This window comes from Rhipicephalus microplus, chromosome 3 (assembly GCF_043290135.1).
Source record: "Rhipicephalus microplus isolate Deutch F79 chromosome 3, USDA_Rmic, whole genome shotgun sequence".
In the NCBI taxonomy this organism is placed as follows: Eukaryota; Metazoa; Arthropoda; class Arachnida; order Ixodida; family Ixodidae; genus Rhipicephalus; species Rhipicephalus microplus.
The window spans coordinates 61,440,355-61,456,984 of record NC_134702.1 but is presented as its reverse complement, the minus strand read 5'-3'; the positions used below and the strand labels follow the sequence as shown (position 1 = coordinate 61,456,984).

Below are 16,630 nucleotides of genomic sequence, written 5' to 3'. Positions count from 1 at the left end.
GAATTCTTCGGCGTAGTACGGAGCATCAATGTCCCGCGTCGGTGGCGTCAAAGACGAGTGACGCGCAAAAATCAACATTCCGAAACAGATCACTACCGTTTTGAGACGTCATCAAGGCGTCACGCGACGTGACATCACATGATGATGACATGACGTCGCATCGTTGCTTGGTCGAAAGTGGTCCGATCAAGGAGGCTATGCTAAACCAGGTGAGGTGCTTGCGACCTTGGAGGCTGTACAAAACCACGTTAAGTGCAGACAGGTTTCGGAGGGTGGCGGGCTTACATCCATGTATTAACTCGGAGGAAAAGGGTTTAAGTAAATGCGTAAGAAACCCCGACAGTTTTTCTTTATAATGGCGAGAGGGTAGTGTGGGTTTAATTGTTCCTGAATTTCGCTTTTTGCACTTAGACTATGCACATTACCTCTGCCGTAGCTCATGTCAAACGCTTATTTTTATGCTGCTGCAACATTCTGCGCTTTGTTTGCCTATGTTCTTCATGTTTGGATTGTTATTAAATGGACAGCGTCAGTTTTGTTTCGGCGCTTTCGCAGATGTAAAGCAACCTTAAAAGGTAATTTAAATTACACAGACCGTAGTTGTTCTTTTCCTTGTCGGAAGAGAAACTCGGATGGCTGAAATGCCTGTTGACGGAAGGATTGCCACGTCAGACAATGCTTACTGCTTCGCAATGCAGCGGCTGCACTCTACTCTTGTATGAGGTCTTATAGAAAAGACGATATCAGAGTGTCCTATCTAATCGACGTTCCCTCAGCGCTATGTTCATCAGCTTTTTGTATTGTAAATTGAGCCACTGGTGCCCATTGTACGCTATTCGTTACCATTTCTATTGTGTGTCTCGTTTCCCCTTAAATTTATCTTTATTTTTAGGAACCTTTTATCTTCAAAATCATTTTGTCCTGCCTATAGGGGTGGATAAGATAACACAGTATTGCATCCATGTGTTTTTATGCAAGCTGAAAATATGTTGCTTAATTGGTTTAGGATGCAATAATGTGTTTCGAACTTTCGAACGCTTTACGTGCCAAAACTATATATGATTGCGAGAGACGCCATAGTGAAGGGCGCCAGAAATTTCGACTGCCTGGACGTCTACAGCGCACACTTGAATGCCTGAACACGAGTCTCTAGCATTTTCACCTCCACCGAGAAAGCTGCCGCCGCCTTCTGGATTCGACTCCGCAACCTACGGGCCCGGATTCGAATCCCGGACCACCGTAGTGGATAGTCTTTAAAATGAGAAGGCCCGAATTCAAATCTGCACTTCTTCATTGAGTTTACTCAATACAACTACAGTGTAACATGAAAAATTTCTGTATGATCGTACAAAGTAACTGTAAGACGTCAATCTGGTGACTACAAAAAGACAACAATAAAATAAAAAAGGGAGGCATAGCGGCCTAATGTGGTTCCGGATCTAAACACTGATCATTGGCAATACTCCGTCACGATGATGAGGGTATCTCTCTCTCACACACACACACACACACACACACACACACACACACACACACACACACACACACACACACACACACACACACACACACACACACACACACACACACACACACACACACACACGTGGGATACTCAGTATTGCCAATATTCCTGCTGATCAATGCTAAGGTAGTTAACTGCCTTTAATGGAAAAAAGGTAATCTAGTCGGGCATCAAACGTCGCGTGGCCACATACACGTGTGTACTGCTGCGCAACGTTCCCCTACCACCTCTAATGAACAACATAACAAGCACTCATCTACACGCTGCATTCATGGGTAAACAATGCTATACATAGGAGCAATAAAATCAAAGAGACGAAGTAAACACTCCATACCAGGAGTTGCAATACCCACGCAGGGCGTGCCTTTTTATCCTCGCGACAGCGCGGCAAGCTTAACGCAATCGCCGAGAAAGCCCCCATAGGAGGTTGCATATTGCGTTTTCTTCAGCGGCTATAGGACGTCGTTTTTCTTCTTATCTACGTAACCCTAGAAGCTGGGAGAGTAAGATGAAGTGAGTGGAGAAGGTTGGGGGGAGGTGCAAGGTTTCAGCAACGCCTGGCTGCACTCAGAATGAAGAGCGTCCGCGAATACAAAGAGCCGAGGCAGCGGAGCGGAAATACTACGCGAGAAATGGACCGTGCGATGGCATAGCATTGGGACTTGTACGCAAAACAGTACAGCGGTTCTCTGCTGCCGTCGGCACGAAAGGGGGATTACGCAGAACGAGGGAAGAGAAGGGTGGAAAGGGAGCGCGAAGCACGGTGATATACAGACGTGGCGAAAGCATACTCTTGCTGCGCGTATACACAGGTCATGCCTGCGGGCCACGAATGCAAATGATCCGTTGGCGTGCCATGATCGGGGCATCACGTGTGTGCGTGTTTGGGGAATGTAACAGTTGCAGCTCCCGCGATCGATGCGTTGTCATTTGCGAGACAAACGTTGTTTACCGCGTGCAGAAGGGTGTAAACTGCGCGCGACTTCCAGCGTGAGGTATATCTTGAGGTCAAAGAGGCCTACTGAGACTGGGAATGACTAAAAAAATTCTGATTGATTGATTGATTGATGATTGATATGCGGGGTTTAACGTCTCAAAAACCACCATACGAATATGAGAGACACCGTGCAGGAGGGCTTCGGAAATTTTGGGCACCTGGGTTTCTTCAACGTGCACCCAAATATGAGCAGCACACAGGCTTACAGAATACTCGAAAATTCTAAATCTAGATAAACAGAATACAACCCTTCATGTGATGATTACTACGAGGGCATATGGCGCCACGATCCGTTCAGCCAGTGCAACTTATAGAATACCTCCATTCGTTTAGAATACCTGGAAGATTTATGCGCCGTACCTACTTTGTCTTGCACACGATGACCACTTGCATCGTGTGCTTCCGTGGCGTCTGCGACCTGCGAAACGCGTTTTCTGGCCAGAAACATTGTTGATTGTGTAACGTGATCTTGGCCTTGTGGAGGTGTTTAATCTGCAGACATCGATGCGAGCGTTTCTTCTCATGAATGGGAACCGCATGAAGCCTGGTAATAAGGGCTGCAGCGTGAGCACGAACCGGGTGCTAGAAGAAACGTGAAACGAAAGGCGAGGCAAGAAAAGCAAAGAGGACAGACAACACGAGCGCTGGTGTTCGCTTTCCTTGCCTCGCCTTTCGTTTCACGTTTCTTCTGGCATCTTCGTGCTCGCGCTGCAGCCCTTATTCCCATGGATTCCAACCAACTAGCCCAAATAGCCGTTGTTCTTCAATGCATGAAGCCTGGTTTCCACGCACCCACGTTACGCAATTATGCTCCTGCACCGGAAGTTCGTCAGCCGCATGCAGATATTCGACATTTTCAAGCCAATCTTGTTGAAGGTTACAGATTACGCACGCGAAAAAAAACTGGCGACACGTGAAGAAGCTGCGGACATGGATGGTAAGCTGGCCACATGCAAACTTGCAGATATCGCTTTCCACTGAAGCGATCTACACTTTGGGCTGGTCGACGATGAGCCGTTTCCGATATGGAATTCTGATGTTCTATCCAATGGGGCTTGTCATTTCACGTAGCCACGTTTCACTGATGTCTGTATGGCAACAGAAGTCCCTTCTTCTACGACACAATGATACCATCGCTAAGGTCGTGGTTGAAGGCGCGATTCCCGGCATGACTGACTGGAAAAGTTACGAGGGAGCATTCTGGGACGCGAAAGAAATACACCTACTAGTGATTACTTTTAATGTAGCGCTGATTTTATTATATGCCCCTATGATTGTTTATTGCAAACCATCGTCTTTTTTTTTTGAAAGCCAGTACATACATCCCCTGTTTTATTTGTTTGTCAATTGGTCAACTAAACAATTCTATATTCACTGCTTAAGTCCTATTTCCGTGTTGCAGCATATTCATTAAATGAAATAAATGTACTGCACGAAGCTTCGCTTATTCCTGTTTTCGCGATAGCAAAATGACCTATTTTCTTGTTTTTTCACACTGTTAATTTGTGCCGCAGTGTTAAAAGAGCGCGCTGCGTGGCTGTGCGCTATATATATATATATATATATATATATATATACCAACGTGGCACTAGATCACGCGGCGTGAAGCGGACGCTCCAAAGCTTGACAAGCGTACGCCTATCAATACGGTGATTATATTGTCTAAGGTCTTGGTTCGGACGACGTTTATTTGGCCCGAAAACAAGGCGGCCAAGATGGGGATGATGATACGTGACGACGATGAGGATGCATAACCAAACGCAATATACTGATGATACTATACAGATGAAGATGATGGGTGTTGACCCACTCATAAATGCCCACAATATTTGCTTCATGTCAGTCGTAACTATAGTTAAACTGCGCATCGGTTACAGTCGGTGCCTGCGTTGACCAAAAGGTTCAAAGGAAGATGCAATGAAAGATGCAACAACCCCTAACTTCTTTTGTGTAAAAAAAAAACAATATAAGAGACTGTTGCACAATGCGCGTGAAGGTTAAGTGCGGGCGCGAAGCTGAAAAAAAACACCAATGCGGGTTTCTGAAGAACGAAGCCTTGTATTTGAAGAAAAAGCAATAATCCTTACATTAGTGGGCGTTGAACCTCGGACCAATAACTATCGGTCTGGTCACTCCACAGAGTAAACTATAACTAGGAAACTACAGCTAGCTGCAGCAGATCAGAAGGCTAATTACTACCCAGTTCTAAAGCATATAGCCACGGATAGTGACAAAATCGTTCTGCGTAAATTCCAAAACATCGTGGTAAATTTTTTCTTTCATCACAACTTCCTTTTCTTCACTACGCGGACTGCAGTGAGCAAAAGTGGCTTCGCCTGAAGTGACGTTTACTAGTAACCGATAATAGCCACGCATGCGCTGACATCAGTAGTCGAATACACGTTTGATTTAAGTCATGGTAATACAGTTAAAGCTTTAGTCTAATGGCCCAATTATGCGCAGGACAGATAAATGTATCACTCATCAGTACGCTTCAGTGATATATACCATCTTCGCCCGAAGTCTTTCTTGAGGTTTCTAGGTTCTTTAAAAGCAAGGAAGAAAGGAATACAAATGAGAGAAGGCAGGGAGGTTAACCAGACAGCAGTTTGGTTGAGTACCCTACGTTCGGTGAGAAGGAAAAGGAGAGGGGGAAATGCGAAATGCAAAGACAGAGCAGCGAGGACAAAAAGAAAAGAAAATGTGCAGACACTTAGTGCCGGTGGCGCTGCTCAATAGTCACACACGTTCTTAAAGGCCATATGCACTGCCGAATACGGCCTACTTAACACTTTCACGTTTTGTTTTTTTCGATTTATAGTTACGGCATATTATGCAAGCGCACTTACCTCGGCCTTGCTGACGGGCGCCGCATTGTTGCGGCGTGTCTGCGACGGCTCGCCCCGGGGCAGCTCGCAGCGCTGGTCGTCGAGCCGGCTGTTCTGCAGCTTGTTGAGCAGCTCGAACAGGTCGCTGGACTGCACAGAACGCACAGAACGCACGGCTTGCAATGCGGCTGCTCGGAACCTGGACGACGCCGACCCCCGCTTGGGCATCGTTATCATCCAGGAACTACACGCACAAACACACGCTTGTTGCGGGGTGCCGGCGGAAACAGCGCCTACACTTGTCACAAGGGAGAGAGTATATCGGCGCTCTTGGCCGACCAGAATCTCGGGTCTCAACCGAGCACAATCTCTTCGCTCGTTTCCTGTGCGAGCCGCGAGTGTGAAGATGATCGACTCCTCCGAGCGGCGAACGCTCTGTCTCGATCAAACTGGCGCCCTTTGCGTTCCGACGTCTCCAGAAATAGTCATCCAAGCACGATATGTCAACTGAGCGCGGAATTTCCCGGGCCACTTGTATAGGCATACGGTTCGCCGTGTCTGCCAGTGCCACTCTATTAGACTAGGCTCCATCGCAGTTATAATCGAAGGTAATTAAGCGCGCTCCATCTACGGGGATTAGAAAAAAAAGCAAACAAACCCACAGCCAGCCCCAGCTGCATTACGGGAATCACAATTATAGCTGCGTTCGAGATCACTCAATCACATCGCACGAACTGTGTTCACTCATCCATTCTCGAACAAACACAATAAACGCAGTAAGTGCGACCTCCTTTCGCTGCGCTAACACACACTCCGACGGGCTTCCAGTCACGCTCAAAAAAAAGTATCCGGTCAAGCACCGAAAGCAGGCGAAAGTCTTCCGTCCATCGAAGCTACTTCCTTCGCAGGCACAACGCGAAACCTTTAAGCGCGCTGCGCAAAACCTTTCGGCTATATCCAACCGGGCTGCGAGCGCTGCAACTCGCGAAGCTGTCCTCCGGCCTCGGTGTCACTGTACTATACCGTTTTCATGATGCACCGCGTGGCTGGCGGCGGGAAAGTGCAGCGAACGTTGCAGCTGTGTGTGTGTATATATTTATAGTAGTATGCGGCATAAACGGCAGCTGTCGCTAGCGGCGGTGATCCTTGTACACACGTCCTCCCAAAGCGCGGGTTTGTACGCACGCGAGCTCAGGTATGAGCTATCGAGAGACGTTTTATCGGCTTTCCCTGGGGGGAACACTCCACGGATTCACGTGGCAGATACGGTCGGGGAAAAACCGTAAGGCTGATTGATATGTGGTGTTTAACAACCCCAAAACCACCGTATGATTACGAGAGACGCCGTATATAGTGAAAGACTCCGGAAATTTCGACCACCTGGGGTTTTTTTAACAAGCACTCGAATCTGAGCACACGGGTCTATAGCAGTTAAACCTGTATAAGGCTCAAATAGGACTATCGAGTTGCGATTCACTGTGCACAGGCGAGAAAGATAAAAAATACTGCAGAGCTTATTCACCTAGATTGCACCCACTCAACGCTGGCTTTCCGTTCAATAGTCCCGGCACATACAAGCAGCGCGCGCAGAAATCCTTGAATGCATGCGTATACACGGATGCGGGTACTGTATGTGACGTGTTCCGGCGTGACACCTGTTTTGTTCTACCATAGGAATGAAGGCTTTCTGCTATAGCGCATTTTCTCTCTCTCTCTCACACACACACACACACATCCGCGTTGTATTCTTTGTTATCGCGCGCCTTGGATTGCCGGTGCCTATACTGCTATATGTAGTTCAGCGTGTCACCTATCGAAGATTTTGCATAAACACCGAGCGCCGGCGTGAAACCGTCGTCGCAGCCGCAGACGGACGTGTCATTCGTCTTTCGGGCGCCTTTCTCTCCTTTCGCAGACGCGAAGAAATGACAACAGCTCTGACGTCAAACGAGACCTGACCGCGGCTCCTATAGCGCCGCCTCGCCATCTTCGATGAGAGCAATGAAAACAAGAGACTACTGAAAAAGACAAATGAAAGGAAGAGCGCGGTTGGTGAAGCGAGATGCGAATGACTCTAAAGGACTGCATATCTAACCTATAGACGATCAGGTTTTCTTTGTCTTCAAGAAGGGACACCCTGTGCGTTTCCATATCAAGAAATATAAATTCGTACGTGCGTCGAAAGCTGGTGCACCCGACGTTCCACTGTACGGCAAGCATCATACCTGTACGTTTGAAATAAAAAGTCAACACGACAAAAAAAAAAGTGTGCACGCCTGGCAATTTTGTTCCTCAGCGATATAATGGGCGATGAAACGCAATTTAACAGGGGCTTCACAAATTGCAAAGTGCTACTCTATATCTTTTTTTTTCTATTATGGACACTTAAGCAACTAATCAAAAGCAGTTGCCAAATCAAAACGAGGCTCCTGGAATTTCTTTGAATCAGAGGTATACGTAAGGCGTGTGTCGTGAATGAAGAGAAAAGAGAATGAAATAAAACAAAGAAAATGCTTCAAGACGCGGAGAGAGAGAGCGATAAAGATAAAGGAAAGACAGTGAGGCTAACCAGAAGAATACTCCGCTGCTTGGGAAGGAGAAAAAGTGGTGAGAGAAAATGCGGAAACTACGTAAAAACTAGGCGGCAGGCCACACGGCGCTGAATTTTTGAGTCATGTCACAGGTTGCGGAATCGTCTGCTTACTGACATCTAACAACTCCTCGCGTGTCACATTAGATCGCACGTATAGTATATATCCAGGTGCTTGTATGCTGACCCCACTGCGGTGGTCTAGTGGCTAAGATACTCGGCTGCTGACCCGCAGGTCGTGGGATCGAATCCCGGCTGCGGTGGCTGCATTTCCTATGGAGGCGCAAATGTTGTAGGCCCGTGTGCTCAGATTTCGGTGCTCGTTAAAGAACCCCAGGTGGTCGAAATCTCCAGAGCCCTTCACTAAGGCACCTCTCATAATCATAAGGTAGCTTTGGGACGTGAAACCCCACATATCATCATCGCTTGTACGCTGTTCTTTCTATCTGTTCCATCGTTAGGTAAAATAAAATGAACCAAGCAAGCGGATTGTATGTTAAGCACCGTCACGCTGTTGTCATGACAGTTGATTATATGCACGCGTAAGGAAGGCGTCGGATATTTTTCCATCTTTGTTTTAGACAGTGATCGTTTACTTGCTTAACCCGCATGTGCCCATTCGGTTCCATTCCATACATTCCTGGAAGTTTTTCAAATTTTACTGACCAAAAACTAAGGAGAGAAAGCTTCTGAGTAAACCTGTGGTGAAGTCACTGCATCTGGTGTATAATCTGACAGCATCTTTAGTATGCTGAGCGATTACCTCGCGACTATTCTGGGGGAATTATATATGAAGCTGTCCCGGTGCGTTGACGGCTTGATTCATGTATATGCAGCTGTAGACCTCGATGAAATCACCGAGTTTGTCTGCTAATCACGACTACGAATATCACCCAAGCAACATCAGTTTGAATAGGCAAAGTACATTAGGCTAGTCGGGCACGGCAGAACTTTTTCAGTGTGATCGAAAAACGGTGCCGATCGGTAGTCAAGGCTCCTAGAACAGGTGAGCCAAACATCATAGCGCAGCGTACGCACGCGCAAATTTACCTATGATTCTCAGTCAGATACAAACCGTTCCTTCTTCCCTGTACAAAAGATGTCATATGCCCAAATGACCACGTCATATACCCAAGTACACGGCCATTGGCCAACATGAGCATAGTGGATATCATAGTATCTGCAACCACCGCGGGAGGCCGCCACGTGCCCGCGATCACCCTGAAAGTAATTCGCGCACTCGAATAAAAAAGATTGGCCCCGTTTTTTCATGTTAATCTGCAAATGTCTTTGAAAGACGATAGTCTTGCGTGTGGAGAGAGTGAACTAAACATTTATTTGATGTTCTGCACAAGAAAACAGGTGATTGATATTCTGGAAGCGCTGCGTTAGAGTGCCTCGAGCGTGCAGCGGAGGCGAACGAGCGCATCGAGTCACGTCACACGCGAGACATGAGCGTCATCTGGCAGTTTTCTTGGAAAACGAAGGGCGTGGCTATGAGACGGGTGTGCGCGCCCGACTCAGAGGTGATAAGGTGTAGAACGCAAGGCGACGGGTAGGTGCCATCACCGTCTCGTCTTAGCGAAGTGTTGGAAATACTCGTCTTTTTGTGCGAGCGTAAGCATGGTAAGCGCAGCGTGATAAGCGCTACGGTCCTTAAAATTACTTATGTATGCCTTTTGTAGTAAAAGGCGCACATGCAGATCATATATGTGTTGTTATGGTGCCTCAGATATGCGCAATAATTGCTTTTTAATGAACAATTGCACAATCATGAACGCTAAATCTTGAGCAACATTGGTGGGCGCTGCGGAGAGGGTCGGCCGTTTCGAGTACCCGGTGCCGCTAAGAGTGGACAAACAGACAAGTGTACAGACAGACAGACAGACAGACAGACAGACAGACAGACAGACAGACAGACAGACAGACAGACAGACAGACAGACAGACAAAAAGTATTGCGTCGAAGGTCCCCAAGAAAGACTATCGTCGTTAAAAAAGAGAAGAGAAATGCTGAGCGTTGTCAAGGGCGATTGACGTAACTGCTTACAGCCCTGCCATTCCTCCCTGATTAGCTTCCAGCGCTTTCGTCGGGACGAGAGAAGAAAGAAAGCAATTACATCGTGCGACAAATATATAACTCCGCTCGTACTTGATACATTTAAAGATTTTTTTTCGGTGATGGATTCGCGACGCTGTAGTGAAGCCATGTGGTGAAGCCATTTGATGATTAGTTCAAAAAGTATTGCACAGCCACTGTTGACGAGATCAGTGATTAAAAACGCGCCCTCTTCGAAAGTCACAGTCGCACGCTAGCCCACTGAAAACAGTGGCAAGCGCGCATAGTGACATTTACACGTCGGCTTCTGCTTTCGCGCGTTATGCGCTGTGATGACGGCGGTATACTAAATCTGTCACTTGAGATGCGCGCACAATGGCAGACTTGCCGACATAGCGCTGACCTTACAATCCATCTATCTTTCGTTGTGACAGTGAAAAAGACCGTTATCCGCCTAACTGCAGAACAATGCCGTGAGCTAACGCGATCTGCTTCAGAAGTAAATGCCGCACGTAGACCTAAATGAAAAAAAAAAGAACCTGTACTGGTTGATTGAATGGGTAACCTGCACCGATTGCACATGCGTCATCGGCAGCTGGACACGAAAATTGCAACATGTAGCGATAGCTATGTAAGGTGAACGGCCGCTATTTGTGCTAAACCACAACGCACGCCTTTCTCGAATCCCGTTTGTGTCATTCACGATAACCTCTATTTTGCGTATCAGCATGATAAACTGCATCTTAGAAAATCTAATCTATGCTGCGAACTGGTATACATGCCATGCGACTATAGTAATGCGTTTTCGAAGTGTTTGGCGTAGCGAGATAGTATAGCCTGAATCCCTCTCGTCTAGAGCGATCAGTCAGCCGCTCTAGACCACGCAGGTACATTGCAATGATACAAAACATAGTCATACCAAGTCGTAGAAACTTGCGCTGACATACAAGCAAGAACGAAATCTTCTAGGCATCCGCTGCGGACGGTGATAGCCGTCCGCAGCCACGCGCTCAATTACTCCTAGACAACTTCGATTCACATACACAACCCACTATCAACACAGGGCATTACAAGCGTAAACGTATCGTACGCAGTCTTTTCATCAAAAGTTTACCGACTGAGGTGTCTGCGAGAGCCAACACATCTTCGCAGCCTGGACTAAACATGCTGACAATGTACACTAGCGTCTGTTTTCACTGGTTACGGTCGAAAATAGTTGGTACACATAACATCCCACGTTAAGTAATCTTGTGGCGCCGAATGTATATTTACACTTGCAGTATATCGGCCAGTTAGGAACGTACAGGATCATGACATTACGTTGCGTTTTTCGGAGGCTATAGGCTTAGCTTCCAGATATACGTTTGACGTTCGCGCGCTTCGAAACAGACAGGGCATTGTATGTCAGAACGTCAACCTCGTGCCGGGAACACGAAACGCTGACTGTTGACCTCTCGCTTTAAATGCGTGTAACAACAATATGGAGCATCCGACGACGTCAGCTCGCAAAGGCGCGAACAACGCGTCACAGTTAAGTCAGCGAGGTCGCTGTACGTGTAAAGCGAGTAGCGAGACCCGAAATGAATGTCGCGGTGCGGGAAGCGTCAATTCTGGCCGCCTGACGAAAGCGTGAACACGTGACGCGTACACTCCTTGCTGCGTAACATGATTTGATTGATATGTGGGGTTTAACGTCCCAAAACCACCATATTGCTGCGTAACAGCCTCTTATAAGGGGCTAAAAACCTCTTGCAAGCCATCGGATACATGTTTATGAGCAGCAGCTTGTGCACGATTGTAAGTTTTCTTTTATTTATTTATTTATGTATTTATTTATTCATTTATTTATTTATAGCAACAGCTCATACGGCCAGAGCCATCAGAATCCCGCTTTACCAGTGTTGCCTGCGTGTGGATCGCGCTTACAGGCAATAACTTAAGTATTAGAATTCAATAAAAACGTGTGGAAGCCGGACGGTGCAAACGAGGCACAACTCTGGACAAACACACATTACGAAGCTGTCACAACTGCGATAGATCGTATCGCACGCACTCTTCTGGGTCTTTCGACAGCACGCAATATGCTTCTCTATTGTATCATTATATGCCGCACGTTTAAACTGCCTCTTAATAAGAAGGGATGCTATTCCCGACACATTCGAAATACGTAACGACCTCTCGTTCTCCATTCTTCCCTCGTATGCAGCTTCGAAGCGATGGACAACGCTTCCTTATTACGGCGATCGAGAGAGCCTTCAGTAGCTGCCTGTGCTGTTTTCTAAATACGGCTGACATTGCTTTCGAGACTGTCACGTCGACGCACCATATGCCGCTCCGGTAAAACGGCGTGCCCGCGAAATGCTTCGCGACAGACGTCCCCGAATAAGACTCAACGTTCGCACGTTCAGGGACTATACGAGATCAAGAAAAAAAGCTGACTCTTAGGAAGGTAGCATTCAGTTCAGACTACCAGTCTACCAAAGTGTGCTAAGCAGTCCGGCCGATACAAGCACGTATTATTCAAAAATTCAAAGCTTTGTCGGACCTAGCTGTGCCAATACTTTCGAAGCCGAGAGTAAATCGTCTCTGGGAGCGTCAAAAGAAATGTGAAAACGAGCGATGATTCAAGAAAAGGGGAGAAAGACACGATGTAGAGCGAAGGAGTACGCGACCAGCGCGCTGTCGTGAAACTTTCTTACTACTGCCTCGCGTCTTTTTCGCGCTCTTTGTAATGATGGCGACTCGCCCAACAGTCTATATTATAAACAATGAGCGTATCGATGACCGAAACAAATTTTGAAAACTAATCGGTTCCTTAAAAGAAGACAGCAAGCTTATGCTACCCACCTTGGCGACATCCTCTTCAACCGATCTTCTCCGGAAGCAGTCATCTTCTAAAGGTCGAGCCATTGTGTCTGCAAGAGAACGGACCCTTGTTCATGCCCTCGAAGTAAAACAAGGCGCAGTCATTATGCAAATACGTTAATGCTCCTCGAAAAAAAAAATGAGACTGCACAGAGTACATTCTGCGCAAACTTTCCATCCGACTGGCTTTCTATCCCTTATCGCGTCCTGACTAACGAAGTTATATCACGTTCCTCAGATACTATAGCCACGCGGGCCATGCTGAAGCGGCAATGAAATACTAACCGCATGAAAACATGGCACTGCCATGAGGAATCAGTGGTAGGGCGACTGAGAATGGTTCTAAGCCACTTGACATTGCTTCGCATGCATTCCCCAGCGACCAGGAAAGAATTGCAAAGGATCCCCGCCTCTTCCGTTTTTTTTTTGTTGTTGTTAAAGTCGTAGCTGAATTACTACGCGCAGCTGACTCGAACACGCGATAAGTATGCAAATGTTCATGCGCCCGTTTTTGAAATTATCATCATTCGTCTACTGCTTGCGCTGTTGAACTTCTGCAATACTTAGCAAGGTTATCTGGACCCACACGTTTTGCTTGTATCCCAAATCATAACTGCCGCTTTGTTGTTGACTTCTGCGCTGTGCCAGTGTCTAGCCGGCGTTTTCAAAGGGCGCGCATGTGCTCACGAGCTTCGCCCCGTCATCTCCGACTTAAGCGCGTATATAAATTTGCGCTGCGCTTGAATCCGCCAGTGTGGCCGTAGCGCTCTTCGAACGTAATAAGCCTAGCTGGGACGGCATAGGTGATGAGTTGAAAACGAAAGCAAACTCCCAGGTCCTAAATGCTAAAATTTTGATAAAAAACGAAAAAAATGTGTTTTATAAGCTAAAATAATAACCAGACTGTGGAAGGCATATATACCGTATAGCGATGATCGCAGATTATTGTCAAATGCCTGACTTTTTTGTAACGTGAACAAAAATCGCAGCAACCGTTCTTTTTTTTTCTTTCTTCGTTTGTCCCGAACTCAGTGTGGTCGCCGAACTTGAGATGGAACCAGCACCTCTCAGCTTCTTAGCTACGAAACGAAGTTGCTACCCTAGACGGCGGGCTAAAAGCATGTACAATACGCTTACTCTATGGCATGTACGAGAGCAGTGCGTACGTAAAATAACACTCGTCTCACAAACATTGCTTATCTCGACATCTTCATTGCACAACATACCGCAACGCAACGAAGCTGCGATCATTCCGTACATGACAGCGTTACGGTCAGTGCATATACAATATAAAAATAAATATTCGGAAATGAAGAATTATTTGCTAACAACTCATTCTTCCTTATTATTCAATGCTTTGTACAGCACTTATTCTTCGCTGACTTGAACCCTTGCAAGTAATGTCGAGTGTTGTTAATCTATTGTCATGCAGGCCCGCGTAATTTCACGCACTATACACAGTTTTGATTCAGTGTATGTGATGGTGACATGGCCATATCTTGACGGCGCACCTGCAAAAGTGTTGACGCGGGTACTTAAAAACTCTGCGCGCGCTATCTGTTCTACCCATGCACAGGTTGTGCAAACTAAGCTTGTGCAATTAAGAACGGTGCCACTCACTCGGCAGGATCATCTTTTTTTTTTACCGACAGCCAACGCTTTAATTTGCGCATGCTTCGTAGTTCAAACGCGTTCGTTAATTAAGGAACACTATCACGGAATCTATAAACCCAACGATTCAACGACACTGCGCGATCAATATGAATCAAATTAACTTGTCGAGTTTAAACTTACTGAAATGCCACAGCGGATTACGAAGGACGCCTTGTGTAGTGGAAAGCACAAGATTAGCTTTGACTGTCTGGATTTCGTAACGTGCGCAGCAACCGAGGTAATAAGAAATTTTCGCTACTGCGTCTTGGTGAAATTCGGCCATGATCGAATCTCGCAGTTAGAGGAGTAACAAGGCACAGACGCCATCGGCGGGTTCCTGATATTCTAAAGGCGAAAGCCTCCGATGCCTTATCCCGTTTATGAAGTGACCATGAGAAGGCGTCAACAAGATTGATGCAAGGATCATCATCATGTAATGACATCACCCTATGACGTCATAACCCAAATTCGGAACGTATGACGTCACGTGATGACGCTATCACATAAGAATGTCCTTTGGTCTTTGGCGGGCCGATCCCGGAGGCACGTGAAAGGGCAGAACACTTGCAATGCCTCCGATCCCAGAGCATATACAGTATAACACAAGGACAGAATGTTTTTGCGGGACGGGGGCATATGCAATATAATGAGCCGCTAAAGAAAAATAACTTTCACCTTCGAGTTGTTTCCGAGGATTGCGTAAGGTTTCGCAGAAATTCAGGCATCGTCGTCGTTGGTTGTGAGCGAAACATCGGCGTCGTCCGTGAGTCAGAATTCGAGGTGCAAGTAAATAAAATAAAACAAAACGAAATACTCGGGACAAGTGAGAATCGAACCCAGGCTTTCTGCATGGTAATCAGCTGAGTGGTATGCATTGAAGTGATGCCACTGCTTTAAACTGCTTCACAAAAAAAAAAACGCGTTCAAAACGTGACGTATAGCGTGAGGAGCCTCATTAGCGCACAATCGTAAAAAAATCTCACAGGGCAGCAAACATGTTATGTGCGGAACGGGTGGATGGCTCAAAGCGACCCACGCAATACAAATGCGCAGCTGCGCACGCGCGAGTGGCAGCTTACGCATGCGCAGTCGGTGTTTCGCCACTTTGAGAAAGGAACAACTGCAGCGTAGCGTGCACATTCGCTTGCAGTAGGCATTTTAAGATAGAATCAAAGGGGCCAAATCTACGCGCCAACATGCCGTATCTTGTGTTATGGCTGTAGGCGAAGAACACGGTGCTCGATTAGTCCATCGCTGTTGAAGTGCAAAGTAAAACGTGCTCAAACTTTTTGTCTATATTACATTATGATGGACTGTTCACGTATACTACGCTCCGAGCTGCGCTGGTATAGTTCTCCACAGCTAACCATTTAAAACAATGTCGACCATGCAAGCCAAACCGTGGTTTCGCAACGAAGCCAAGGCCGAATTTCAGACTGGACGCATACAGACGCGGAAAGTAGGGGTTATCAGAGGATTAGGTTCAGCCATAACCGCTGCATGCGACGGTCGACCTTTACCGCACCTCGCTACAGGCTGTCAACTCGTCAGGAAAGCCGTGACGCGTAATCCTATAGGAGCTGACGGAAGTAAGCCGGCCCTTTCAAAGCGTCAACCTTGGCTCAATTTCCCCCTAAAGGCGCGTTTTCTCGGCAGGCTCGGAGGCATGCGGACGACGGCGAACGACGTGCCATCCGACACGCCCCTGGATCGAGGCCTTTGGCCGAGAGACCGAGACGGAATGACGGCGGCGAGCGGGATGAATTTGCGCACAGAAAGACGACGCTTTCGAGAATCGCCACGGCCGCGTCATTTCGAAAGAATGTCAGCGCGTTTTGGCACTGGCGGAATCGGTTGAGTTGTTTGTTAGCTGCAGAAATCCAGTATGAAAGGTCCTACAGCCGAAGGAGGCTGTGAGATGCTACCAAGACCTGAGATGAGCCGGGTGTGCTAAGCCCTTTTTTGTTGTTTTGAGAGTAGTATGCGGGGTACACAAAATTGAAATCGAAAAAGGGTACGGTGAGTACCATAGCGAGAGAGAAGAAGAGAGAAAGAAAAAATAAATAAATGAAAAACAGGGAGGTTAACTAGAGAAAGTCTCCTATATGCTAGCC

At 46.9% G+C, this 16,630-nt stretch overlaps 1 protein-coding gene across 4 annotated transcripts in view; it reads right to left on the bottom strand.

The window, feature by feature from the left end:
• LOC142803752 (rap1 GTPase-activating protein 1-like) overlaps positions 1 to 16,630 on the bottom strand; it is a 304,934-nt gene that overhangs the window by 66,295 nt on the left and 222,009 nt on the right. For all 4 annotated transcript variants that reach the window (XM_075889633.1, XM_075889631.1, XM_075889630.1 and 1 more), the window contains exons 5-6: positions 12,846 to 12,913; positions 5,372 to 5,500 (exon numbers count right to left, since the gene is read on the bottom strand). In XM_075889633.1, coding sequence (XP_075745748.1) covers positions 5,372 to 5,500; positions 12,846 to 12,913 — 197 coding nt within the window. The remainder of the gene's footprint in view (positions 1 to 5,371; positions 5,501 to 12,845; positions 12,914 to 16,630) is intronic.